At 48.3% G+C, this 26136-nt stretch overlaps 2 protein-coding genes across 3 annotated transcripts; one reads left to right on the plus strand and one right to left on the minus strand.

Moving 5' to 3' along the window:
* The first annotated feature begins 50 nt into the window (after positions 1 to 50).
* Positions 51 to 12825, plus strand: scpep1 (serine carboxypeptidase 1). Of its 2 annotated transcripts, none has more exons than XM_079747188.1 (13): positions 51 to 168; positions 402 to 535; positions 5887 to 5976; positions 6136 to 6291; positions 6701 to 6775; positions 7418 to 7490; positions 8080 to 8117; positions 8641 to 8769; positions 8839 to 8923; positions 10341 to 10454; positions 10911 to 11048; positions 12243 to 12406; positions 12539 to 12825. In XM_079747188.1, exons 1-13 carry the CDS (start codon positions 102 to 104, stop codon positions 12599 to 12601), a joined length of 1326 nt encoding a protein of 441 aa, XP_079603314.1. In that variant the 5' UTR covers positions 51 to 101; the 3' UTR covers positions 12602 to 12825. The 2 variants fall into 2 exon arrangements, with proteins under 2 accessions (XP_079603314.1, XP_079603313.1); XM_079747187.1 differs by having other exon boundaries at positions 80 to 168; positions 399 to 535.
* A 77-nt stretch (positions 12826 to 12902) lies between these two features.
* On the minus strand, positions 12903 to 25313 carry engase (endo-beta-N-acetylglucosaminidase; the record flags this gene model as incomplete). The annotated part of the gene is made up of 14 exons (XM_079747051.1): positions 12903 to 14402; positions 15505 to 15613; positions 16049 to 16148; positions 16635 to 16750; positions 16912 to 17162; positions 17719 to 17830; positions 18622 to 18728; positions 18868 to 19051; positions 20332 to 20480; positions 20590 to 20744; positions 20871 to 21019; positions 23791 to 23992; positions 24914 to 24987; positions 25147 to 25313. The coding sequence occupies 14 exons, from the start codon at positions 25311 to 25313 to the stop codon at positions 14001 to 14003; spliced, it is 2277 nt and encodes a 758-aa protein (XP_079603177.1). The 3' UTR covers positions 12903 to 14000.
* Positions 25314 to 26136: the final 823 nt, after the last annotated feature.

The raw sequence follows: 26136 nt of genomic DNA on the forward strand, positions 1-26136 counted from the left end.
CCGTCACGCGAACGCTCTGCTGCTGTCACATGACCGTCACGTAACGTGACCGTTCTGCTGCTATAAGAGGCTCCACGGGAGGTCTGCTGTACGTTTCAATCATGGTGCAGACGACGACGTATTTCATACTGGGGCTGCTTCCCCTGCTGGCGGCGGTGGTCAGTGCAGGTATGTTGTGTTCACATTGAGGATCTGCTCTTAAACCGGAGGAAACTGGTTTAAAGTTATACTAATAGTATACCATATATAATAATATTGTTACAACCAGCCATAAGTGTCAATGATAACAAGGCATGCCTTCAGAGTGTCCTCTAGCCAGTGCACTGCTTCACGCTTAAGCCCACCTGATGTTTGGACCTCCTACGATACTGAATGACCACCATGAGCCTGTACCCCAGCAGCCCGGCGTCCCTCCCCAGGGAAGGAGGCGTGGGGGTACGTGGACGTCCGGGAGGGCGCCCACATGTTCTGGTGGCTGTACTACGCCAACAGCCCCGCCTCCTACCAGGAACTGCCTCTGGTCCTGTGGTTGCAGGTAGGTCTGGTCGTCTGGGAGATCATAATGATGAAGCCTTGTTGTGTGTTGGTTCCCATCAGCCTCCTTGTAGTGGCTAAAACTCCCTTCTTGTGCATTTGTAAATTGCTCTAAACATATTCAGTCGATTAACCACTCTTTGACAGAAAGAACGAGATCTTCGCGTGTTTACTGTTGAAACGACGGTCGAAAAAACAGTGCCTTCGCTCGTCTTTACTGAATGCCATAAAAAGATACAAAACAGTTTTACTCTCCCTCAATGCTACGGCATAACAGCGCCCTCTATAGCAACCAATGTCCTATGCATCTCTAATAAGTATAAGCAATGAAAACAAGTACACTAAACAGTTATTAAACTAAAAAGCTAAACTATGCAAAACAATTAGTTAATCGATATAATAAACAATCACTAAATATTAATCTAAATATATAATATCTAAATCCTAATAATATCTAAGTCTAAATTACAATATGGCAAAATGGCACTTACATTTCCGGCCCCTAATTGCTCATCATGGGGATGACAATTACCTATCTAAAACTAAAGAATAATTTTGCATATTCTAATTCCTTCTGTCCTCTTTCATAGGTCTAAAACAACATAAACAACCTTGACCAATCTAGGTGAGGGCCACAAGATGGGCAACTATGGAAAATAATAAAGTTCTAAATAATAATGTCCTTTATTGTCCATGAGATTCTTCCATCTCGAGCAGGAGACACAACTTATCTATGGGTCTCTCTAAGGTGCTGGTCTTTGTTTTGACAAGGACCCGACGGACAAACCCTTTGGCATCGGGGATTGTCTTCTCCACTTTTCCCATTAACCAGGACCCTCTTGGAGCCCTCTCGTCCACGATTAGTACGATGTCTCCCTCTTTCGCATTTCTCCTCTTCTCCAGCCACTTCTGACTTTCTTGCAGTAGGGGCAAGTATTCTCTGGACCAGCGCTTCCAGAAGATGTCAGAGATATACTGCACCTGCCTCCATCTTCGTTTTGAATATAGATCCTCCTTCTGAAACACACCTGGAGGGAGTGCTGGTTTTCCCTTGAGCAGGAGAAGATGATTCGGCGTCAGTGGCTTGAGGTCGTCCACATCATCAGATGACTTGGTAAGGGGTCTGCTGTTGATCACTGCTTCTACTTCACACATCACAGTTTGCAGACATTCATCATCCGGTGACTGGAGCTTCAGAAGGTTGGTAAGTATCTTCCGGACTGTTCTTATCTGTCGCTCCCAGATACCACCGTGGTGCGACCCGGCAGGCGGGTTGAAGATCCAAGTGACTCCTCTTTGCAGTAGAGCCTCAGAGATCTGGGACTGGTTCCATTCTTTCATCGCCCGGCGGATCTCATGTTCTGTAGCTACCAGGTTCGTTCCATTATCGGATCTCATAACCTCCACTTTTCCTGTTCTGGCTATGAAATGTCTCACTGCGTTTATACACGAGTCGGTGTCAAGAGGAGTGGAGGACTTGGAGTTCTTGGCGAGTTTCCTTTTCAGGTTTGACGCCCGTTGCTCGGCAACACATTTGTTGTTTGGCATTACCACATTTTTGTTCCTGAGAGGCATCCCAATGCTGTAGTGCCCGTTGACTTTCTTGGTTGTCTCAGTCACAGTCTTCATGAACTGAATGTCCTCTCGTGACATTTCTCACTTCTCTTCGCAGGCTTGCTTCGGAAAGTCGTAATTGTATTGCTGCAGCAGCATGCTGTCCATGCCGCTGACTGAGAGTCTGTTGACTGAAGCCCTTTGACTGAGGCTTGACTTGTGGTGATCGTCACCTTTCTTGAGAGGGCCATTAACTACCCAACCGAGGGTCGTCTTTACCGCATAAGGCCCGTCGTCTTGGCTGTGGATTATCTTCCACGGCTCCATTGCAGAGTGAGCGTTCACTCCGATCAGTATCTCAACATCTGCGTCGATCTGTGGTAGCCGTACTTCTTGCCGTAGATGTGGCCATCTTTCCAAGTCGTTTTCAATAACATTGTCTTTTGTTACAGGTATGTCTGTGTGGGTGTAGACGTCTGGCAGGCTTATGTACTTGTTCTCTGTCAGACCGCACACTTCTAGATCTGAGAGCACGTAGCAGGACACAGGCTTCTCCTGGCCCATAGTACGGAGTAGCACTTGAGTCTTCTTACCATGGACACCAAGCCGTCTCATCAACCTTTCAGAGCAAAACGTAGCGGAACTTCCTGAGTCCATGAACGCGTACGTCTCTATTGTCGTGTTGCTCCTCTTGGATTTGATGCGCACGGGCACGATAGACAGGATACAGTCATTGCCTCCGGCCCCGGTGACTGCCGTGACTTCACTCTTGGCTGACGCATCTTCTTGTGGAGTTGAGTGTCCGCTGGTGGAGCCTTGACCTTTCTCAGGCCTGGCGTTCTCTTGGTCGGTGTTCTCGTCCCTTTTGCTGTGAAGCAGGCTTGGGTGGTTCTTGCTGCAGATTTCACATGTGGCTCTCTTTTTACAGTCTTTTACCATGTGCCCTTGGGTCAGACACCCGAAACAAAGTCCTTTACCTTTTAAGGAACTCGATTCTCTCTTTGTTTGGCAGACTTCTTATTTTGTAACGTGCTCAGGTTGTGTCTTTTGTTGCAGTACAGGCATGGCTCTTGAAACGCGTTGCTTGTCTGCTTGTTCTTTCCAAGTTCTGAGGCAACCCCTTCATCTGGCCTAACACTTGTGGTAAATCTAGTGTTTGACTTGCTCTTTTCTTTCACTTCGAAGGACTCTTTGAAATCACCGAACAGTGGATGTAAAGCTATCTTAGCTTGTCTGTTGATGTACATCACGAGATCAGAGAACTTTGCTCTTCTCCCTTCTTTCTTGTATGTCGAAAGCTATAACTCTCCATCTTTCACGAAGTCTGAAGGGCAACTTTGACACGACGATCCGAAGGTTGCTCGGGCTGTTCATCTCCTCGAGGTACTCCATGTCCTCCATGACATTGTTACATCCGGTGAGATAGATGGAGAAGCTGTGAAGTGACTTGGCATCTTCTGCTTTAATTTGAGGCCTTTTGACAGCTTATCCACGTAGGCTGCAGCTATTTTCTCCTCATTGCCATAGTGATAGGTCAAGAGCTTTCTTGCTTCATTGTAGCCTCGTCGTGCGCTCATGTGTTGGCAACTTCTCACAAGTTCTCTTGGTTCACCGCTGGTGAATTGCTCTAGATAGTAGAAGCGGTCTTCATCGTTGTCTGTACGACTGTGGATGATGTGCTCAAAGGCATTCAGGAATGGCAGGAACTCGAAAGGATCACCGCTGAATTCAGGGACTTCTCGTTGAGGTAGGTTGACTAGTCTCTGTTGTGTGACTAACATCTCTGTGATATCCCTCTGGTTCAGTATCACTTTGCCGAGTTCAACTTGCTTCCCATCAGAACTTGTACTTGTGTTATTGTTTTTCTTCTTTGCTTGCACATAAGACGTGTGTCTAGTTGGCCTGTGAGAAGCACTGTTGTCTTGGATAACTCTAAAACTGCTTGTCAATTTTGGTTTGATATCTGGAGTATGATGTTCAATGGTTGCTGCTGTCGGCATTTTCTTGTCGTGGTAGGAATTCATCCCGTCGTCGTCCAAGTTATCTGTATTATTGTATTCTTCCAGAATTAGTAGCTTTGCTGTGGACTCTGCGATTGCAGTTTCAACGTCTAGCTCCTCCATTTGAGCCTTCAACTGAATCTTGTTGACATTCAGCTGTGCTTCCAGTTGAGCCTCTTCCAACTGCAGTGCCTGTTTCTTATTAAGCGCAGCTGCGCGTGCGAGTAGGGCTGCACGGTTAACTTCCTCTTTCCTACGCAGAGACGATGCATGAGATGACGCTTTGGATACATTTGAGTGTCTGCTGCGTACACTTTGTGCTGTGAATGACCTACATTCTTCTAGTACTGCGGATGCACTGTCGTCTGGATCCACATCTTCGATGGCGGACTCACCTTGCTGTGTCTTCGTGCCATCCTTTGGAGTCACCTGTTCAGTAGCAGCCTGTTCGTTAGCGACCATAGCGTGTCGTCTTGCTTCTATTATCCACTGCTCCAGTTTGGTCAAAAGGTTCTCATACAATGTAAGATTTGGCTCACTCCAATACTGCTGGTCAGCTTCCCTTTCATCGTCTGATAACAGCATACTAACTCCATAGTTCACTTCAGTAAAATCATTCAGGAATTTTGAGTAATCAATAAGATGTTCCTTTTTTACTAGAAGTGCATTGGAATCATTTTTCATGAGGTTTTCTATTTCCTCTTTTTTGGATACAAGGCGTGCTAATACACGTTTCCTGAGTTTCATCTTGTCATCAAGTTTCTTTTCTAGGGCCTTTGTGGTCAACTTGATCTTTCTTTTAATGTCTAGCTCGACATTGCCTTCCATTTTGGTTTCATCCAAATCCGACATTTCAATTGGCTGTTAATGTTAGCTAAGTCTCTTGTTATAGCAAACTCTTGCAAACTTCTGAAATCCAGATCAACAGTCCTTTAATCTCAAAACATGCATGTCTTCAAAAGAAAGATTCCAGGGCTGTCTTTATTTCCAGAGTCAAACTCAAGCTCGTTATGGGCTAATATGACTATAACTAGCAATAGCAGTTTTCTCAAATATGTCCTTTGTGACTACTGGCTATACGCACATCTTGGCTATGTTGATTACAATGAATTATCCTTATTTCATCATGGACATCAAATATGCAGCTATAGCTTATCCAGTAATTAATCTTTGTTCTTTGTGTACTCATCCATCATTGAAAAGTCGTTTGGAATTCCAGTCTGGTGTACTGCGTGGTCCCCACAGCTAGCTACTTCATTAGCTGGCTGGCTAGCTTAATCCGGTCTCGTCCAGCGCGGCACATCTTCCCTCGGCTTCCAACGATGTTCTCTCGCCCTCGGCGAACTGTTTTTTCTACTTAATGTAGTGGCTAAAACTCCCTTCTTGTGCATTTGTAAATTGCTCTAAACATATTCAGTCGATTAACCACTCTTTAGCAGAAAGAACGAGATCTACGCGTGTTTACTGTTGAAACGACGGTCGAAAAAACAGTGCCTTCGCTCGTCTTTACTGAATGCCATAAAAAGATACAAAACAGTTTTACTCTCCCTCAATGCTACGGCATAACAGCGCCCTCTATAGCAACCAATGTCCTATGCATCTCTAATAAGTATAAGCAATGAAAACAAGTACACTAAACAGTTATTAAACTAAAAAGCAAAACTATGCTAAACAATTAGTTAATCGATATAATAAACAATCACTAAATATTAATCTAAATATATAATATCTAAATCCTAATAATATCTAAGTCTAAATTACAATATGGCAAAATGGCACTTACACTCCTCGTCCACAGGGCGGTCCTGGCGGATCCTCCACTGGCTTTGGGAACTTTGAGGAAATCGGTCCCTTGGATCGGGAGCAGCAGCCCCGCAAAACCTCCTGGGTAAACGTCACGCTCGCTAGGTCTGCCTTACACATGACTTCAGATGGACCCTCACTGTGGTGAACCCTCACTGTGGAGGGGACCCTCACTGTGGAGGGAACCTTTACTGTGGTGGACCTTTACTGAGGTGAACACTGGTGATCCCTGTTGTGTTTCTAGTTGCAGACGGCCAGTCTCTTGTTTGTGGACAACCCGGTTGGAACTGGTTTCAGCTACGTGGACGGGCCGGATGGCTTCGCCCGGGACGTGGCCACAGTGGCTTCAGACATGTTGGTTCTTCTCAGAAGCTTCTTCACCCAGAGGAGCGAGCTCCAGGTACAACTGCCAGGTCCTGCTCTCCCGCCCGAATCAACGAGACTCCTGCCAGCGCCCACAAGGAACTGGCCTCTGACTCTGAGTCATTGGGCTGGTTGATCTTAGTATTCTAAAAGAAAAATGCGAACAAGGTTTTGTTTGGGCCGTCACTCTCGTTTCATCAACTCATCGTTTGTTTTCTTGGTCGGGGGCTTCTGAATGACGTCCATTTCACCCTCCTTACTTCCAGCTGTCCTTTTTTATTTCTTTAGTACAGGAACATTGAAGAATAATTTGTGTGCTTTACAACATCATACCAAATGGGGAAGATGATGTATATGTATTTTTAGACTTGTCCGCAGTCTAATTATAAAACAGGCCTGTTAGGGTATTGAGAATCACTGAGGCTTGGTTGTTGTTCCCTTTGCAGAATGTTCCCTTCTACATTTTCTCTGAGTCATACGGAGGCAAGATGGCTGCTGCAATCTCAGTGGAGCTCTCAAAGGTACTTCTGACTCCTCTGACCACTTGGCCTTTAACGTGAGCTCCACATGAGGGGGTCATGATGACTGATGGTGCTGTGGTAGAGCGGAACTACTGCTGAGCGACGGCCACGGTCCATCATTCGACCTTCATTTATGGAGTTCTTCATTTATGGAGCTTGGCTGCCAGGGTTAAATGATGGAGTTACCATGGAGCTGGTTGGCTAGGGTTAAATGATGGGGATACCATGGAGCTGGTCGGCCAGGGTTAAATGATGGGTTTACCATGGAGCTGGGTGGCCAGGGTTAAATGATGGGGTTGCCATGGTGCAAGGAGCCCGGGGTTACCGAGTCGGTTAGGTCAGATATGGGGATACCAGAATTATTGGTTTCAGATGTCAAGAAAAGAGTTTCAGTAACTATTACTTGATGAACTCATTCCACTTTTTTTATATCTGCTTTCTTGAAACTGAGAAATACCAAAAGTGCAGGGAAGTGCTTACAATGTTCAGATTTGTGACTTAAGGTTGAGATATCTTCTCCTGGAAATTGGGTGGTGGTGGTGGTTGAAGATATCTTCTCTTGATACTGGAACCTGGGGGGGGGTGGTCCTTCTTGAGATGTGTACATTTGACATGATGTTGTAGTGACTCTTCTCCACACAGGCTGTTACTCAAGGTTCTGTTAAGTGCAATTTTGCTGGCGTGGCCCTCGGGGACTCCTGGATCTCCCCTGTAGGTATGTACTGGTCCATGTGGATCTCCCCTGTAGGCATGTACTGGTCCATGTGGAGCTCCCCTGTAGGGATGTACTGGTCCATGTGGATCTCCCTGTAGGCATGTACTGGTCCATGTGGATCTCCCTGTAGGCATGTACTGGTCCATGGTCCATGTGACCAATCAGGAATAACATGCAGATCTCAGAACACATAGTCAGCTTTCAGCAAATCGCTGGACATGTGGTTTATACATATAGTATACATAAATGCATATATATAGTATACTATCTATAAAAGTAGACATTTAGCCCATTACCGCACAAGCAATTGGCATGTGTGACTGAGTGAGATCTTTGGTGGTCTTCATACGTTTTTAGAACGTTAACTGTATCTGATTGGAATGCTTCCTCCTGGGTCAGATGGAAGCTGATTGTACTTTGAGCGACAATCTGGCAAGTGGGACCGGTCAGCTACGCCCAGGGTAGCTTTGGTGTTAGGTTAGCTTCAGTGCTAGGTTTGCTTCGATGCTCAACTATAGAAACGATGTGGACACAGAGGCTGAAAGCTCGTCATGTGTTCCCTTGAGTCACAACTCTTCTCTCCTTACAGATTCGGTGCTGACCTGGGGTCCATATCTCTACAGCACAGTAAGCTAATGATAGATATTTTAATCTTGACTTGAATGGTAACCTGTCTATTAGTTGACACATGACACATCACTAATACAACTGTTATTGTACATTATATATCTATGCAGTGGTTTGTAGCTCAATGTTCCAGCCCCATGATGCTTTCTACTGCCAGTTTACTGTGATCTGCTCCCATATAATCGTGAACATTTTCATTAATTTGACAAATGGTTTCCCTGGTCCCCGTTTCATCGTCCTCCACTCTGAGTTCCCCATTTCCATTTTAATCTTGTTTGAAGAGTTAACATTTTCCAGCAATAAGGAGACTGTTGTCCATTCTCTGGTATCGAGTGAACAGTGTTCCACCCATAAGGAGACTGTTGTCCAGTTTTTGGAATCAAGTGAAAAGTGTTCCACCCATAACGAGTCTGTTGCCCAGTCTTTGGTATCGAGTCAACAATGTTCCAGCCATAAGGAGTCTGTTGTCCAGTCTTTATTATCGACTGAACAGTGTTCCACCCATAAGGAGTCTGTTGTCCAGTCTCTGCTAGACGACTACGGCCTCCTGGAGGTCAGTGAGGCAGCGGAAGCGGTGAGGAAGGCGGTGGAGGAGCAGAGCTTCCAGAAGGCCACGGAGCTGTGGTCTGTTGCAGAGAGCGTCATAGAACAGGTTGGTTTGAGAACCTGGAGAGACAGCCCAACGTGCAACCAATGCTTCAATGTTTCCATCTGCCTGCAGAACACAAATGGGGTGAACTTCTACAACATCCTGACCAAAGAGCCGGACGAGGAACTCTCTTCACTGGCAAAGGAGGACTGTATTGGTACGACTCTGAAATGGTCTATTTATGGATTTTTCTAAAAAGCAGAGACGACTTACACTGAATTACTTATTTCTTTCATGTGCTTTTTAAAAGCTTGCATTGGATATGCACAAACATGTGATGTGTTATTTTAACATGTGCGTGTTTGGTGAATGTTCATCAACCAGAAATGCAGAGGAGGCTGTTTTACTCCTGTTGACAATGCCATGCTTACCCACCGGTCAGAGGGCTAAATGGGGCACAGTGACTGGAGCTTAATGCTATGAAATGAGAATCTGGCGTCTTTCTATGGGCCGTCTCACTAGATCTGGCTACCTAGATGATGAGCTACTCCTCCTAACTAATTGCTTTACATAAGCGTCATTTGAAGAAAATAATAACATTTTTAGCATCTAAGATGCATATTTTTCATCAGATGAATTGGACAGCCTCTGTAAAAACAAAAGATTGTCCCCGTCCAATTTTAAAATGTCTGTTTTCACCCATGTTCAAGAATGAATAGGTGTCAAACATACAACATGAATTTACCGAGCGGAGAGAAACTGCAATATAATAACCAATCTGTGACTTGGCATGTCTTTGTTCAAGATATGAAACCTTCCATAAAGCCGGCTCCAACACGCTCAGCATCTCAGTCTACAGGACGAGGAAATAAAATAACTGTTCCCCGTTGTGGTGACAGCTGTCTGCCCGTCAGCTAACTGTTCCCCGTTGTGGTGACAGCTGTCTGCCCGTCAGCTAACTGTTCCCCGTTGTGGTGACAGCTGTCTGCCCGTCAGCTAACTGTTCCCCGTTGTGGTGACAGCTGTCTGCCCGTCAGCTAACTGTTCCCCGTTGTGGTGACAGCTGTCTGCCCGTCAGCTAACTGTTCCCCGTTGTGGTGACAGCTGTCTGCCCGTCAGTTAACTGTTCCCCGTTGTGGTGACAGCTGTCTGCCCGTCAGCTAACTGTTCCCCGTTGTGGTGACAGCTGTCTGCCCGTCAGCTAACTGTTCCCCGTTGTGGTGACAGCTGTCTGCCCGTCAGCTAACTGTTCCCCGTTGTGGTGACAGCTGTCTGCCCGTCAGCTAACTGTTCCCCGTTGTGGTGACAGCTGTCTGCCCGTCAGCTAACTGTTCCCCGTTGTGGTGACAGCTGTCTGCCCGTCAGCTAACTGTTCCCCGTTGTGGTGACAGCGGTCTGCCCGTCAGCTAACTGTTCCCCGTTGTGGTGACAGCTGTCTGCCCGTCAGCTAACTGTTCCCCGTTGTGGTGACAGCTGTCTGCCCGTCAGCTAACTGTTCCCCGTTGTGGTGACAGCTGTCTGCCCGTCAGCTAACTGTTCCCCGTTGTGGTGACAGCTGTCTGCCCGTCAGCTAACTGTTCCCCGTTGTGGTGACAGCTGTCTGTCCGTCTGCTAACTGTTCCCGTTGTTGACAGCTCTGCTCGCCCGGCGCCACATCCGCCCGCTCCACAGACAGTCTCTGGTCCAGCTGATGAACGGAGAGATCCGGGACAAGCTGGGGCTGATCCCTCACAACGTTACCTGGGGAGGTAGGAGGTCACGAAGAGCTGGAGCCATGCTCTGTCCAACGTCTGGGCTTTGATTGGCTGTTAAATCATTAATGCTCATGGCGGCCATTTCACGTACGTACTTCTATAAAGTTAAATGAAGAACCAGGTCAGAAAGAATGACCTCATTTAAAGATGATGTAGAGGGCTTCCCCTTACCTGAACGACGGCCAACTGCGTCTCTGAGCACCCACTTTTTGTTATGCACTGAATTAGTTATATCGCATAATTATATTAGTTTATATTTGATCTCCATCACTAGACTTCTGTCTAACTCTAATTACTCTGTCTAACTCTAATTGCTCCGTCTAACTAATTGCTCCATCTAACTCTAATTGCTCCGTCTAACTACTTACTTTGCTCAGACTTCTCTGACCTCACTTCCTGTCTGGGATTACAAGTGAACTTGGTGTGTGTGTGTCTGACTGGTGTGTTCAGGCCAGGCAGAGGAGGTGTTCAGCTCCATGGCGGGAGACTTCATGAGGCCGGTGGTGGTGCTGGTGGACCAGCTTCTGGCGGCCGGGGTCAACGTGAGCGTCTACAACGGGCAGCTGGACCTCATCGTGGACACCATGGGTAGGAGCCTCCTCACGCCCCTCTAGGAGCCTCCTCCAGTCCCTCTAGGAGCCTCCTCACGCCCCTCTAGGAGCCTCCTCACGCCCCTCTAGGAGCCTCCTCCAGCCCCTCTAAGAGCCTCCTCATGCCCCTCTAGGAGCCTCCTCACGCCCCTCTAGGAACCTCCCCACGCCCCTCTAGGAGCCTCCTCACGCCCCTCTAGGAGCCTCGTACCACCCCTCTAGGAGCCTCCTCACGCCCCTCTAGGAGCCTCCTCCAGCCCCTCTAGGAGCCTCCTCACGCCCCTCTAGGAGCCTCCTCCAGCCCCTCTAGGAGCCTCCTCACGCCCCTCTAGGAGCCTCCCCACGCCCCTCTAGGAGCCTCCTCACGCCCCTCTAGGAGCCTCGTACCGCCCCTCTAGGAGCCTCCCCACGCCCCTCTAGGAGCCTCCTCACGCCCCTCTAGGAGCCTCCTCACGCCCCTCTAGGAGCCTCCTCACGCCCCTCTAGGAGCCTCGTACCGCCCCTCTAGGAGCCTCCTCCAGCCCCTCTAGGAGCCTCCTCACGCCCCTCTAGGAGCCTCCTCCAGCCCCTCTAGGAGCCTCCTCCAGCCCCTCTAGGAGCCTCCTCACGCCCCTCTAGGAGCCTCCTCCAGCCCCTCTAGGAGCCTCCTCCAGCCCCTCTAGGAGCCTCCTCACGCCCCTCTAGGAGCCTCCCCACGCCCCTCTAGGAGCCTCCTCATGCCCCTCTAGGAGCCTCGTACCACCCCTCTAGGAGCCTCCTCCAGCCCCTCTAGGAGCCTCCTCACGCCCCTCTAGGAGCCTCCTCCAGCCCCTCTAGGAGCCTCCTCCAGCCCCTCTAGGAGCCTCCTCACGCCCCTCTAGGAGCCTCCTCACGCCCCTCTAGGAGCCTCCTCCAGCCCCTCTAGGAGCCTCCTCACGCCCCTCTAGGAGCCTCCTCACGCCCCTCTAGGAGCCTCCCCACGCCCCTCTAGGAGCCTCCCCACGCCCCTCTAGGAGCCTCCTCACGCCCCTTTAGGAGCCTCCTCACGCCCCTCTAGGAGCCTCGCCACGCCCCTCTAGGAGCCTCCTCCAGCCCCTCTAGGAGCCTCCTCCAGCCCCTCTAGGAGCCTCCTCCAGCCCCTCTAGGAGCCTCCTCACGCCCCTCTAGGGTTAGGTTCCAGTTTTTGTTCCATCTGACCGGTGACTGTCCACAGGTCAGGAGCGCTGGGTGAACTCTCTGGCCTGGGAGGGGCTCCCCACCTATAAGGGCCTGAGGTGGACCCCCCTGGATGACCCAGCGGCCCCCGGGACCACCGGAGCCTTCTACAAGCGCTACAGGAACTTCTCCTTCTACTGGATCCTGAAGGCGGGCCACATGGTAGGGGGGTTTGAGCTGCCTTGCCAAAGTGGTCAAGCAGCAGTTTTCAGATGACAAACCTTTATGGGCAAAGCCCTGTTGTGCATTTGGAGAGATGGCTGTATGGCCAACGTCTTAATGTTGTCCCTCCAGATTCCCTCCGACCAGGGGGCCATGGCTTTACAAATGCTGAAGATGGTGACTCAGCAGTCCTGACGCTGAAGATGACTCAGCAGTCCTGACTCTGAACATGGTGATTCGGCAGTCCTGACTGAACATGGTGATTCGGCAGTCCTGACTGAACATGGTGATTCGGCAGTCCTGACGCTACTTTTCTCAAAGTGCTCTTTGACAATCTTGTTTACCCTGTACTGTAACCACGTTGAGGGATATTTGTTTATTATGGCTGTTGTAAACAATAAAGGCAGTTTTTTTCCTAAGTGAAGAGATTTATTCTTATTTAGAACAAATGGTTCCCAAAAATTAAAACAAAATTCTTAATAGGATTGATGTTTTATTTCGTAAAGCATTTTACACAAATTATTTAGGTTCTATCTGCAACAGATGGTTCATGAACATGTTTCAGCCAGATGCACGAATAGGATTTCCCCTCCAGGGAAACCTCATGTAGCTCTGCAGGCTGAGGAAGAGGTCTTCATCAAGTTGTCCCTGAACGGTCCTTTACAGGCTAGGATTGGATTCATGGTATTTAGTGGTCCTCTAAGTCAGGTTAGATGTCTGGACTGGTCCTGTGTAGCTCAGGTTAGATGATGTCTCCACTGGTCTCTACTGGTCCTGTGTAGCTCAGGTTAGATGATGTCTCCACTGGTCTCTACTGGTCCTGTGTAGCTCAGGTTAGATGATGTCTCCACTGGTCTCTACTGGTCCTGTGTAGCTCAGGTTAGATGTCTCCACTGGTCTCTACTGGTCCTGTGTAGCTCAGGTTAGATGTCTCCACTGGTCTCTACTGGTCCTGTGTAGCTCAGGTTAGATGATGTCTCCACTGGTCTCTACTGGTCCTGAGTAGCTCAGGTTAGATGATGTCTCCACTGGTCTCTACTGGTCCTGTGTAGCTCAGGTTAGATGTCTCCACTGGTCTCTACTGGTCCTGTGTAGCTCAGGTTAGATGATGTCTCCACTGGTCTCTACTGGTCCTGAGTAGCTCAGGTTAGATGATGTCTCCACTGGTCTCTACTGGTCCTGAGTAGCTCAGGTTAGATGATGTCTCCACTGGTCTCTACTGGTCCTGAGTAGCTCAGGTTAGATGATGTCTCCACTGGTCTCTACTGGTCCTGAGTAGCTCAGGTTAGTTGATGTCTCCACTGGTCTCTACTGGTCCTGTGTAGCTCAGGTTAGATGTCTCCACTGGTCTCTACTGGTCCTGAGTAGCTCAGGTTAGATGATGTCTCTACTGGTCCTGAGTAGCTCAGGTTAGATGATGTCTCCACTGGTCTCTACTGGTCCTGAGTAGCTCAGGTTAGATGATGTCTCCACTGGTCTCTACTGGTCCTGAGTAGCTCAGGTTAGATGATGTCTCCACTGGTCTCTACTGGTCCTGAGTAGCTCAGGTTAGTTGATGTCTCCACTGGTCTCTACTGGTCCTGAGTAGCTCAGGTTAGTTGATGTCTCCACTGGTCTCTACTGGTCCTGAGTAGCTCAGGCTCCGCCGGCCCCAGAGCCCTTCTGGGACAAGGAGCCCCTCCTTGAGGACGGGCTCCACCATCAGCTCCACCCTGGCGGGGGCCCCTGGGACCTCCAGCTCCGTCAGGCGGAACAGGGTGGAGTACGCCCGGCCCAGCGGCACCGGGGGCCCGGCCTGAACGCGGGGCCCCGGGCCCCTCAGCTGCCGCCACCACAGGCGGAAGTAGCGCCAGAGCCGGGGGGGGTAGCTCCAGCGCAGCGTGGCGCTGAGGCACAGGGGCCCGGGGCCGCCGGGGCCCCGCAACCACACCACGTCCACGATGCAGACCCCCTGGACCGCCTCGCTAGGGGCCTGAAGACCGGCCTGGTCCAGGACCTGGAGGTTAACAGGCGGTCAGAAACGTCACTTATATATAACCAACTTTCCCAGGTTGGGGTTGGCTGAAACGGTGCCCATGAATCTAGTGAGGGACTTCTTACTTCCTGTCCCCTTATCCTACCGGGAGCTAGTAATGCGCGATATAAACGATACAAAAATGGCCTACGATAGAGATTTTAATTCTATCGCTCTATCGCGGGGCGTAAAGCGTTAAAGAAAAAGGAGGGGGGGTGGGGGAAGCACCGGTGAAAGTAAACAATCATGGATATCCAGCGTGATATACATTGATCTGCGGACTGGTCCAACTCCTTCTCCCTCATCCTGACTCGGAATGTGTTAAATGCATCGGCATTTTTAAGTTATGTTTTCCAGCATACTTTTTACTTGCTTTTGTCGGACCGTCGGGTGGTGGCTCAACATGGAGCAAAGAGGAGACGGAATGTCTTTTGGATATCGGACCCGAATATCCAAAAGACGTTCCGTCTCCTCTTTGCTCCATGTTGAGCAACGTCTCCGAGATCACCTCTCCGGCTGGGTCAACCTCCTTTTGATGGTTAAAAATATCACAGAATCGACAAAAATCTTAACAATCAATGATCGATCATCAGTTAATCATGCCCATCCCTAATTGTCAGTACAGTGTCCTGTTGTAAGTGTTCCTTATCTAGAAAGACACCCGTTTTTCCTGTTCTCTGCATCTTAGGTGGCATTTAAGAACCAAGGACTTAAACTAAGTGTAGTGCCTTTTAGAATGTTTTGCACTAAAGGAAAGAAACCCAATACTAATTTTATTTATCTGCAACATTATGTTGTATGATTACAGTGTTTCACAATAAATGTTCTCGAAATGACATACTATATTTCTCTTTTTTTTAAATACATTTAGCAGTTTGGCTTTCCTTAGGGTCTATGTAACCTGTTCTGAAACGGTTATTTTATGATTTTATATTGTGATATATATCGTTATCGCAAGAGGCTGCAATGTATATCGCAAAATGGATTTTAGGCCATATCGCCAATCTCTACCGGGAGCATGCTTCCCGTTCAGCCAACGTTCCTCATGATGTTGTGTGGGTGGTGAAGAGGCTCAGTGTCTCACCATCACCTCCCCCAGACGGCAGGAGAAGGCCACGTCGTGGGGCTGCTCCCGCTGAACCCAGACCAGGACCTCTCTCAGCTCACAGTCCTGGAGCTCCAGACGGTAGCACCTAGGGGGGCCCCGGGCACAGACCATCAGACCCAAGCATTCCCGTTCTAGGGCTTACCCTAACCCTAGCATTCCAATTCTAGGGCTAACCCTATAATTCCCATTCTAGGGCTTACCTTAACCCTAGCATTCCAATTCTAGGGCTTACCGTAGCATTCCCGTTCTAGGGCTAACCCTGGCATTCCCGTTTTAGGGCTAACCCTGGCATTCCCGTTCTAGGGCTAACCCTGGCATTCCCGTTCTAGGGCTAACCCTGGCATTCCCGTTCTAGGGCTAACCCTTGCATTCCCGTTCTAGGGCTAACCCTGGCATTCCCATTCTAGGGCTAACCCTGGCATTCCCGTTCTAGGGCTAACCCTGGCATTCCCATTCTAGGGCTAACCCTAGCATTCCCATTCTAGCCCTAGACTGTATGAGATCATCCACCATCACACACCGGACGGTCCATCCGCCGCGGCCCCAGCCTCCACTGAGCCGGTCCAGGGTCCTGACCACGGGGTCCGAGTCCTCCAGGGCCACAGGGCGACCTGTGACCTCTGGCCAGGGGAGGGAACACAAAGCAGATTTCAACAGGTAGTCCATTCATTCATTAGCAGCATTAAGACCATGTCACATAATGCTTTGTACCTGCAGTGTTTCCCCCAGCACTGTATGGTTGAGGCGGCCGCCTTAACAACAATAGGGCCCCGCCTTGACTTCCAATTTATAAAAAAATATATATATATATAAATGTATTATTATTATTTTTTTTATAATTTTTTAATTATTATGCATCAACAAAGTACAAAACTCCCGTAGGGAAAGAAAACATACTTCCATCATGTACAAAAAAAAAAGATAAATAATGCATCGGTGATACTGTTCAAAACAATAGCCGTTCGAACTGAAACCCTCACCGAAGACCGCAGGGCCACGACACAAGCCCCCCACGCTCTTTGACCACCTTGACTAACACTTGACATTTTCTGGGGGAAACACTGACCTGATTATAAAGCCTCTGGCACACACACACACACACACACCCATCGTTTTGTCTTTAATCCAGTGTAACTCCAGTGAGACGCTGACTCCGGCTGAAGACTTGAAGACCAGCGTCATCAGGGAGACGGGGGGGAGGGGGAGCTGGAGGGAGAAGACCCTGAGGGGGGAGGGAGAGAGAGAGAGAACATGAAGGGGGAGAGAGACAGAGAACATGAGAGGGGGGAGGGGGACAGAACATAAGGGCGAGGGAGTGAGAGAGAGAACATGAGGGCCAATAGGAGACTGGAGGGCTGCTCCCCTTGTGATGCAGACACCCACCTCAACCCGACTCCGGGGGGCTCGGCGGCAGGCAGCTGCCCCTCCAGTAGCAGGGAGCTGCCCCCGCTCCAGGCCTCTTCCGGGCAGCCCCTCGCCATCAGCACCCTGCCCCCGCCCACCTCCTCCGGGGGGCCCCTCGCCCTCAGCCCCCCGCCCTCCTCCGGGGGGGCCATCGCCCTCAGGGCCTCCTGGCCGTACAGCGGCTGCAGCTCCTGGGCGCTGAGGTTGAACCACCCGCCCCTCTTCTCCAGCTAGAGGGAGAGAGAGTCTTATTAACCAGAGCCTCCGGCCAAGATCATATGATCAGAGGTAGAGAATGACCACGCCCATCATCACCTTAACCCTAATCACCCTAACCCAGGGGTCTGCAACCTTTTCTATCAAAAGAGCCATTTGTGTTCCTCTTCCGCCAATTAAAATGTGTCTGGAGCCACAAAACATATTTAATACCAAAGCTTATAAAGTATAATATATAGTTATCGTTGTTTAGAGTCAGTTATATTCGTCACAGTCTTTGTCATCATATCTGACTTTTTATTTAGTTTTCGTCATAGTCTTAGTCAACTAAATTAACACTGCTGTAGATGCAGTGGGTAGGCTAATTTTGCTGAAAGCAGGCATGTTTGCTGTTTCGACAGTAGAGGCCAGTGCTGCAAGACACTACAAAAGGTGGTAGATGTGATTGGATAAGTACAATACAAAACAGATGAAACAAAGAAGCTGGACTTTATTTTATTTTATGTAGGTTGAATGAATTAATCTTTTTATCTTTAGTGGGTTAGCTCTTATTGTGTCGTTGTGTCGTACCTGGCCCCTCCAGTAGAGGGCCTTCCCAAAGCCCTGACAGAAGGATGAGACGAAGGGGAGGGGTGTGGTGGAACGATGGGGCTCCAGCAAGTCCGACAGCAGCGCCCAGAACCTGAAACCACATCCGACACCAGTCACTTGAGAACTCTGATTGAACCAGCCCCACCCAGTAGACACCAGTCACTGGAGAACTCTGATTAAACCAGCCCCACACAGTAGACACCATTCATTGGAGACCTTTGATTAAACCTGCCCCACCCAGTACACACCAGTCACTGGAGAACTGATTAAATCACCCAGTAGACACCAGTCACTGGAGACCTTTGATTACACCAGCACCACCCAGTAGACAGCAGTCACTAGAGACCTTTGACCTGATTAGACCAGCACCACCCAGTAGACACCAGTCACTGAGGAATAAAGCTGGTTAAGTGTTTCAGGGGAGGACTAAAGCTGGTTCCATGTTTCAGAGGAGGACTAAAGCTGGTTAAGTGTTTCAGAGGAGGACTAAAGCTGGTTCTGTGTTTCAGAGGAGGGCTAAAGCTGGTTCCGTGTTTCAGAGGAGGACTAAAGCTGGTTTAGTGTTTCAGAGGAGGACTTAAGCTGGTTCAGTGTTTCAGAGGAGGACTAAAGCTGGTTCAGTGTTTCACAGGAGGACTAAAGCTGGTTCAGTGTTTCAGAGGACTAAAGCTGGTTCAGTGTTTCAGAGGAGGACTAAAGCTGGTTCAGTGTTTAAGAGGAGGACTAAAGCTGGTTCAGTGTTTCAGAGGAGGACTAAAGCTGGTTCAGTGTTTCAGAGGAGGACTAAAGCTGGTTCAGTGTTTCAGAGGAGGACTAAAGCTGGTTCAGTGTTTCACAGGAGGACTTAAGCTGGTTCAGTGTTTCAGGGCAGAAGGATCTCACTTGTCCTGGTGGATGCGGAAGCTGGTCTTATCATGAATACTCTCGTACACCCAGCCCGGGGCGAAGATGGCCGCTGAGAAGTTGTGTTTCCGAATGAGTTTTAGTGCCTGTGAACGAGAGGTGAACCGTTAATTCAACCATCATATGAAAGTCTACTATATCCACCGCACTACACTGCCCCACTTTAAACACACCAACGCTCCGCTTGCCTCCAGGTCAATAAAGTCCATCTTATCTCATGAGCACCTTGTTCGTGTCCAGCATGCCCCCGACCACCTCCCCCCTGGCGAAGACGTCCACCCCCACATACACGTCGGCCCGCCGGCCCCCGAGGGCCGGATCCTCAGCAGCCATGGAGCCTATGGCCTCTAGGCTGCTCTCCGTCCAGTTGTAGTTGGTGAACAAACCATCACAGGCATCAAAAAACATCCTGAAAAAAACAGAAAACAAGTTCATCGTCCATATGCAGAACTCCTCAAAGGCAGAGGACTGAGGCTGAGGGAATAAGGCTGGGGGTATAAGGCTGGGGGTATAAGGCTGAGGGTATAAGGCTGGGGGTATAAGGCTGGGGGTATAAGGGTGAGGGTATAAGGCTGGGGGTATAAGGCTGGGGGTATAAGGCTGGGGGTATAAGGGTGAGGGTATAAGGGTGAGGGTATAAGGCTGGGGGTATAAGGGTGGGGGTATAAGGGTGAGGGTATAAGGGTGGGGGTATAAGGGTGGGGGTATAAGGGTGAGGGTATAAGGCTGGGGGTATAAGGGTGGGGGTATAGGGCTGGGGGTATAAGGCTGGGGGTATAAGGGTGAGGGTATAAGGGTGAGGGTATAAGGCTGGGGGTATAAGGCTGAGGGTATAAGGCTGAGGGTATAAGGCTGGGGGTATAAGGCTGGGGGTATAAGGCTGGGGGTATAAGGCTGGGGGTATAAGGGTGGGGGTATAAGGGTGGGGGTATAGGGCTGGGGGTATAAGGCTGGGGGTATAAGGGTGAGGGTATAAGGGTGAGGGTATAAGGCTGGGGGTATAAGGCTGGGGGTATAAGGGTGGGGGTATAAGGCTGGGGGTATAAGGGTGAGGGTATAAGGCTGGGGGTATATGGCTGGGGGTATAAGGGTGAGGGTATAAGGCTGGGGGTATAAGGCTGGGGGTATAAGGCTGGGGGTATAAGGGTGAGGGTATAAGGGTGAGGGTATAAGGGTAGGGGTATAAGGGTGGGGGTATAAGGCTGGGGGTCTAAGGGTGAGGGTATAAGGGTGAGGGTATAAGGGTGGGGGTATAAGGCTGGGGGTATAAGGCTGAGGGTTTAAGAGTGAGGGTCTAAGGCTGAGGGTATAAGGGTGGGGGTATAAGGGTGGGGGTATAAGGGTGAGGGTATAAGGGTGGGGGTATAAGGCTGGGGGTATAAGGCTGGGGGTATAAGGGTGAGGGTATAAGGGTGGGGGTATAAGGCTGGGGGTATAAGGGTGAGGGTATAAGGGTGAGGGTATAAGGGTGGGGGTATAAGGCTGGGGGTATAAGGGTGAGGGTATAAGGGTGGGGGTATAAGGCTGGGGGTATAAGGGTGAGGGTATAAGGGTGAGGGTATAAGGGTGGGGGTATAAGGGTGGGGGTATAAGGCTGAGGGTTTAGTGGCATAGGACTGAGGCTAACCCCTCACCTGTCCATGGTCTCATGCTCCTTCCCTGTTGTGTCCATGGTCTCACCCTCCTCACCTGTTGCGTGTGTTAAGCTCGTTCTGCCACTGCAGCTTCCCATCCTCCAGCACGCTGTCGTACCAGATCACCAGACTCCCGGGCCGCCGCAGGTGCATCTGGTCCGTCAGGTAGCGCAGGAAGAGAGGCGTGTTCCTCACGGCCACTTCCTGAGGAAGGCCTTTAGGTTCAACGCTGCCTTTCAACGCTTGTCTCTAAGATGGGAGGTTTAGCTAAGCGAGTCCCCTTCCTCATTAACCATCACCCCCCGCTACTCACACTGAGGCTGTTCTCGATGTTGATGAGCCAGCCGTCGAAGCCGTGGTAGTGGCTGATCTGAACCAGCCTGTCGGCGACCTGCCGGTAAGACTCTTCATCTTTGAGGAATGCCTCACACACCGCGGCACCTTCCGTCCACTCAGTGATGAACGTCCCTGGACGACAGCAGATACTCATTTAGCTTGGTTTTCAAACTTGAAAAAGATAAACATAAATGGAAGGTGAGCAGATAAAGAGCATGTTCAGGGTGCATGTGAACCATAACTCTTTAAAACACCCACCGATCACCAGGACCCCGTGCCTATGGCCCGCGTTGATCCAGACGGCCGGGGGGATGGTCACCAGGTTGTGAGTGAAGTAGTTGAAGATGTCGATGTGCTGCCAGTGGTAGAAGGCATAGGGTGCCACCGCCTCTGTCCCCTGGACGAACCTTAAAGGAACCAATCACATCATGAGGACACGCCTCCCAGGCAGCACATGCTCTTAGACTAGCTGGTTTACGATTGGCTCAGTGCCAGAGCCCATGCTCCTGCCATCTCAACTTTGTAAACCTTCATCATACCTGCACTCCTCCAGTCAAGCTCACCAGGCTGGAGTCCATGATGGCAACCAATGGTGAGCCTGGCCTAATGCACACATCAAAATACCCTCATCTCACAATGGGCTGGGTCGGACTCTAACCTGCGACCCCATCTCATGTCCACACGCTCTGCACCACACCACAGGGACGTTGTGCCACGCGCAGAGGAGATAGAATTTGAGGAGGAGGAGTCTTCCATACGTGGAGGTATGGTGAGCTTGGTAGGGATGGTAAGATGGCTTTCGGTTTGGCTTCAAAACAGATTTACCGGAAGTCAACATGTCAAAATCATCACCAATGATGTTTCTAAAGTAAACAAAGCAAAATCCATCAAAACAGACTTCAGAGAAAGATGTGTGTACCCCTTTAAGGCTCAGGCAGCATTGAAGAGAGCCAATGTTAGACCAACTCCAAACAAATAAAAGATATAGGCTTGAAATTTGGAATGGGTATACTATGGGATCTCCTCTTTTGAGCCATTGTAGACAGCCAAGCCTTTAGCTGTTAAAACGTCACACATTTGTATTTTACAAAAAAATGTATATCTCTGCCTTCTCTGGTCAATTGCTACACTTGTTCAGCTTGCATGTTGAGGTCTATGGTGAGGTCTAACCTGCTACAGGCGGGCCAAGCAGCTTTTATGACCTCAGGCATTGACTGTGAGCCTTCGGCCAACTTGTGGTCATTGCATCAAATCCAAATAGCTCCACTTAAGGGCCAATCTGCCCCCTGTTATTCCCTTCCCCATTGTACAAGTTCTACAAGCCCGCCAATATACACAACTTTGGACCATGTCATTTTTTAGATATCGCTGAATTTCTCAGGAAGAATATATTAAGAATAATATAGGGTTAATGGTTAACAAAAGTAATAATAATAATAAATATAGCTGCGAGCAGCAATGTGGGGGTCAAGCAGAATGGGACTCAATAAACGAATTTTGCTGGAAAGATGTAATCGGTTAGGTGGCTACATGATGATATTGGCAAATGGTGATCACAATGAAAATACATTGAAGTTGCTTTGTAAGGGCCGGAATAGACTTGCTGCTAACAACGCCCCCCTAGGCGTTGATGATGCCCAATTATTTGGGCATCACCAGGATAGGGTCATAAGACTATGAGCCAAGTTTGGTATGGATGCATGAAGGCCTTGCAGAGAAATGAGCTCACTTCCTGTTTGACGTCCCCCTGGGGTCAAAGGTCACCAAATTGTGTGGATGTCCCCAGAATGATGTCATGAGTCTATGTACCAAGTTTGGCTATGATATGTTAAAGAGATGCTGAGAACAGGCTTACTTCCTGTTTGGCGGCTTTGCCGTCAAGTTTGATTGGCTGTCACGGCCAAACGGTTTTGAATCTGAAAAAGCTGTTTGGCACATTTGTTCAGCTTGGTCTGAAGATCATATTTGGCAAGTTTCATGATGATTGGACATAATTTGTGTCCTGTGGATATGTACTATTGATTTCGACAACTTTCAACATGGCGGCCAAATTCTGATGTTGCCATTGATGTCATGGGTCTATGTACTAAGTTTGGTTATGATATGTCAAAGGGCTGCTGAGATATTGGCTTACTTCCTGTTTGGCGGCTTCGGGGTCGAATTTGATTGGCTGTCGCGGATGTTTCTGTGAGAAATCATTTACTAGCTACATGGGGAGGTCTGATAGTATCACCAGACATTGAACATTTGTTTGAAATATACTCATGTGAAGAGAGAGGAGTTAAAACACGTCTTTATTAATTATAGCGCCCCCTAGAGGTCAATGGTCACCAAATTCATTGACTGTCCCCATGGGTCTATGTACCAAGTTTGGTTATGATATGTCAAAGGGCTGCTTAGATATTGGCTTACTTCCTGTTTGGCGACTTTGCAGTCGAATTTGATTGGCTGTCCCGGCCAAACGGTTTTGAATTTGATAAATCGGTCCGATATGTTTTATCAAGCATGGCCTGATGATCATGTCTGTCAAGTTTCGAGATGATTGGACAAAATTTGTGATAGGAGATAGATTTTGAAGGTATAAATAAACCAAGATGGCGGAAGATCCATCATGGCTCAAAACGACGACATAGGGTGCGTTGAACTTGTCTTGGACCAAGGAATCAAATGATACCTTGTTTGTGAATATTGGATGAATGGGTCAAAAGTTATAAACATGAATGCATGTCCAAATTTGACCTATTGGTGGCGCTAGAGCTCATGAGCTAGCAACCTCAAATTTGCTCGATGGGATAATGGGACTGTACTGAACCAGTGTGCCAAAACTTTTCACCAAGGCGTTCTATGGCCTGCCATAGACTCCCATTGAAGGATAATAATAATAATAATAATAATAATAATAATAATAATAATAATAATAATAATAATAATAGGAAAATGTACGAAAACAATAGGTGTCTCGCAGCTTCACTACTTGACCCCCAATAATAACATTGATACTATTAATAAGGTTCCTACGGTTTTGTAGGACCCCTAATAAGAATAAAAATAATAACATCAACCTAGTCTCGTGGAAATGTTAACTTATTTAAATTCTTAACAAAGCCTTTGTACATGAATCTTCTTCCTCTATGAATTAACAGAGCAGCCTCTTAACTAAAGAGCTGACAGGTCCCACCTGTCGTCAAGGTAACCCCCCATCATGTCATGTGACACCAGGGTGCGGTGGTTGCTGGTCGCCAGCGGGGGGTCCCGCCCAGCGAGGAGCACGGTGGCCACGTCCAGGGGGCTGGCAGAGCTCCTCCCCCAGGACAGCAGCTCAGAGAGCGTCCGCAGGCCGCTGCTGACCGGCTCTGAGGTGCTTGGGGCGTAGTGTTGCTCTGGGGAAGAAACATTAAGACCAGTAAACACACCAGTGCTCCCAACAGGGAAATAACCATTAAGGAAAGACCTGTACACACACCAGTGCTCCCAACAGGGAAAGAACCATTAAGACCAGTAAACACACCAGTGCTTCCAACAGGGAAAGAACCATAAGATAAAGACCAGTAAATCCAGTGTTCCCAACAGGTAAAGAACCATGAGATAAAGACCAGTAAACCCAGTGTTCCCAACAGGGAAAGAAACATAAGATAAAGACCAGTAAACACACCAGTGCTCCCAACAGGGAAAGAACGATAAGATAACAACCAGTAAACACACCAGTGTTTCCAACAGGAAAAGAAACATAAGCTAAAGACCAGTAAACACACCAGTGCTCCCAACAGGGAAAGAACCATAAGATAACAACCAGTAAACACACCAGTGTTCCCAACAGGGAAAGAACCATAAGATAAAGACCAGTAAACACACCAGTGTTCCCAACAGGGAAATAACCATTAAGGAAAGACCAGTAAACACACCAGTGCTCCCAACAGGGAAAGAACCATAAGATAAAGATCAGTAAATCCAGTGTTCCCAACAGGGAAAGAAACATAAGATAAAGACCAGTAAACACGCCAGTGTTCCCAACACAGTGTGCTCAGTGATCGTTCAGCACAATCAACACTAATAGTCTTGAACATATTTGATACCACAAGTTATAGAAACAACCGTTATAAAATGTGCATGAAGAAAAGCACATAATATGAACATAAACCACAATAAGAGAAGAAGTTAAAACATTAAGGTGGTAAAAAAAGGGTGGTTATACAACTGGCCTTTTAACAGTGTCTTAAATCAACAGTCTAACAGTCGTAACCTGTATTATATTATTATATTATTATTACAGCAGCAGAGTCATTTGGATGACAAGGAGTCACCTGGAAGAGACGATGGTCTGAATGTTACGAATTCATGATCGTCTGAATCGGAGTGATCCAGACAGGACTCCGGCCTGGAGGAGACGTGAAGGAACATGTTATAATATATATATATATATATATATATGAAATAAGATATAAGAGAAAGGACTCCAGCCTGAAGGAGACAAGAAGGAACTCGAAGAGTTATAATAATGAGGTATAATAAAGATAAGTGAGGATCATCAGCCCACCCGCCGCTCCCCGCGGGGGGCTGCGATGCCGCCGCTCCGTCCTCCTCCAGCCCCCCGACCCCCGGTCCATCGCCCTGGTCCCCCTCCAGACCCAAGACCCCCGGTCCATCGCCCTGGTCCCCCTCCAGCCCCCCGACCCTCCGTCCATCGCCCTGGTCGGGATCCATCCGCAGATTAAGACTTTGTAGGTATCTTTAGTTACTTCTGGTCGGGATCCATCCTTAGATAAACGCTTAATAGTTATCTTTTAGTTATTTGGTTCCGGTCTTTACGTCATTTCCTGCCCTTCTCCACCGCTGCGTCGTATCGCTCCAAAGAGTTTGATGTCATCAAAACAATCGGAAACTAAACTAAATTAAACAAGTGAATGATGAAGGGGACAAATGTTCCTCATATATATAACTTATCCTTTCCAGGTTCCGGGTTCGAGACAACTCGGAACTTATCGCTTCTTTGAGTTCTGAGTTGTCTTGAATGCAGCACTAGACGGAGTGCCTCGGTATCACTCCGCCCCTCGGTCGGTTACACACTGTAGATTATATAGGCCGTAGTTGACCTGCATGCCAAGGGTTATTGTAAACTCAATGGATTCATAGCAGCACTGTTATAATTACTGTTAGCAACATCACCCCTGTTATTGCCTTTAAAAATATCTTCCTTTCTATAGAAGTGAATGTCGTGTCATTATTTTGTACATTATATAATTGATTCTAGTTATTATATATATATATATATAATATGCTTGCATACTGCCTTCCTTATAAGGCATTTGATTATTTAAAATAGTAGTAAGAGTATGAGTGATTAAATACAGAAGCAATGTCTTTTGACACAGTACAAGACATTTATTTATATCTATATAAAAATATTTTTAAATGACCAAATATATAAAGAGCAGCTCGTTCAGTTGACCGTCGATTTTGGGACACCGGGGTTCAGAGGAACGAGTTTGTAGTTTACGTTCAGCTCTTGTCGTGTAGAGCTGGCCCC

Source organism: Pollachius pollachius (assembly GCF_949987615.1).
Source record: "Pollachius pollachius genome assembly, chromosome: 11".
NCBI lineage: Eukaryota > Metazoa > Chordata > Actinopteri > Gadiformes > Gadidae > Pollachius > Pollachius pollachius.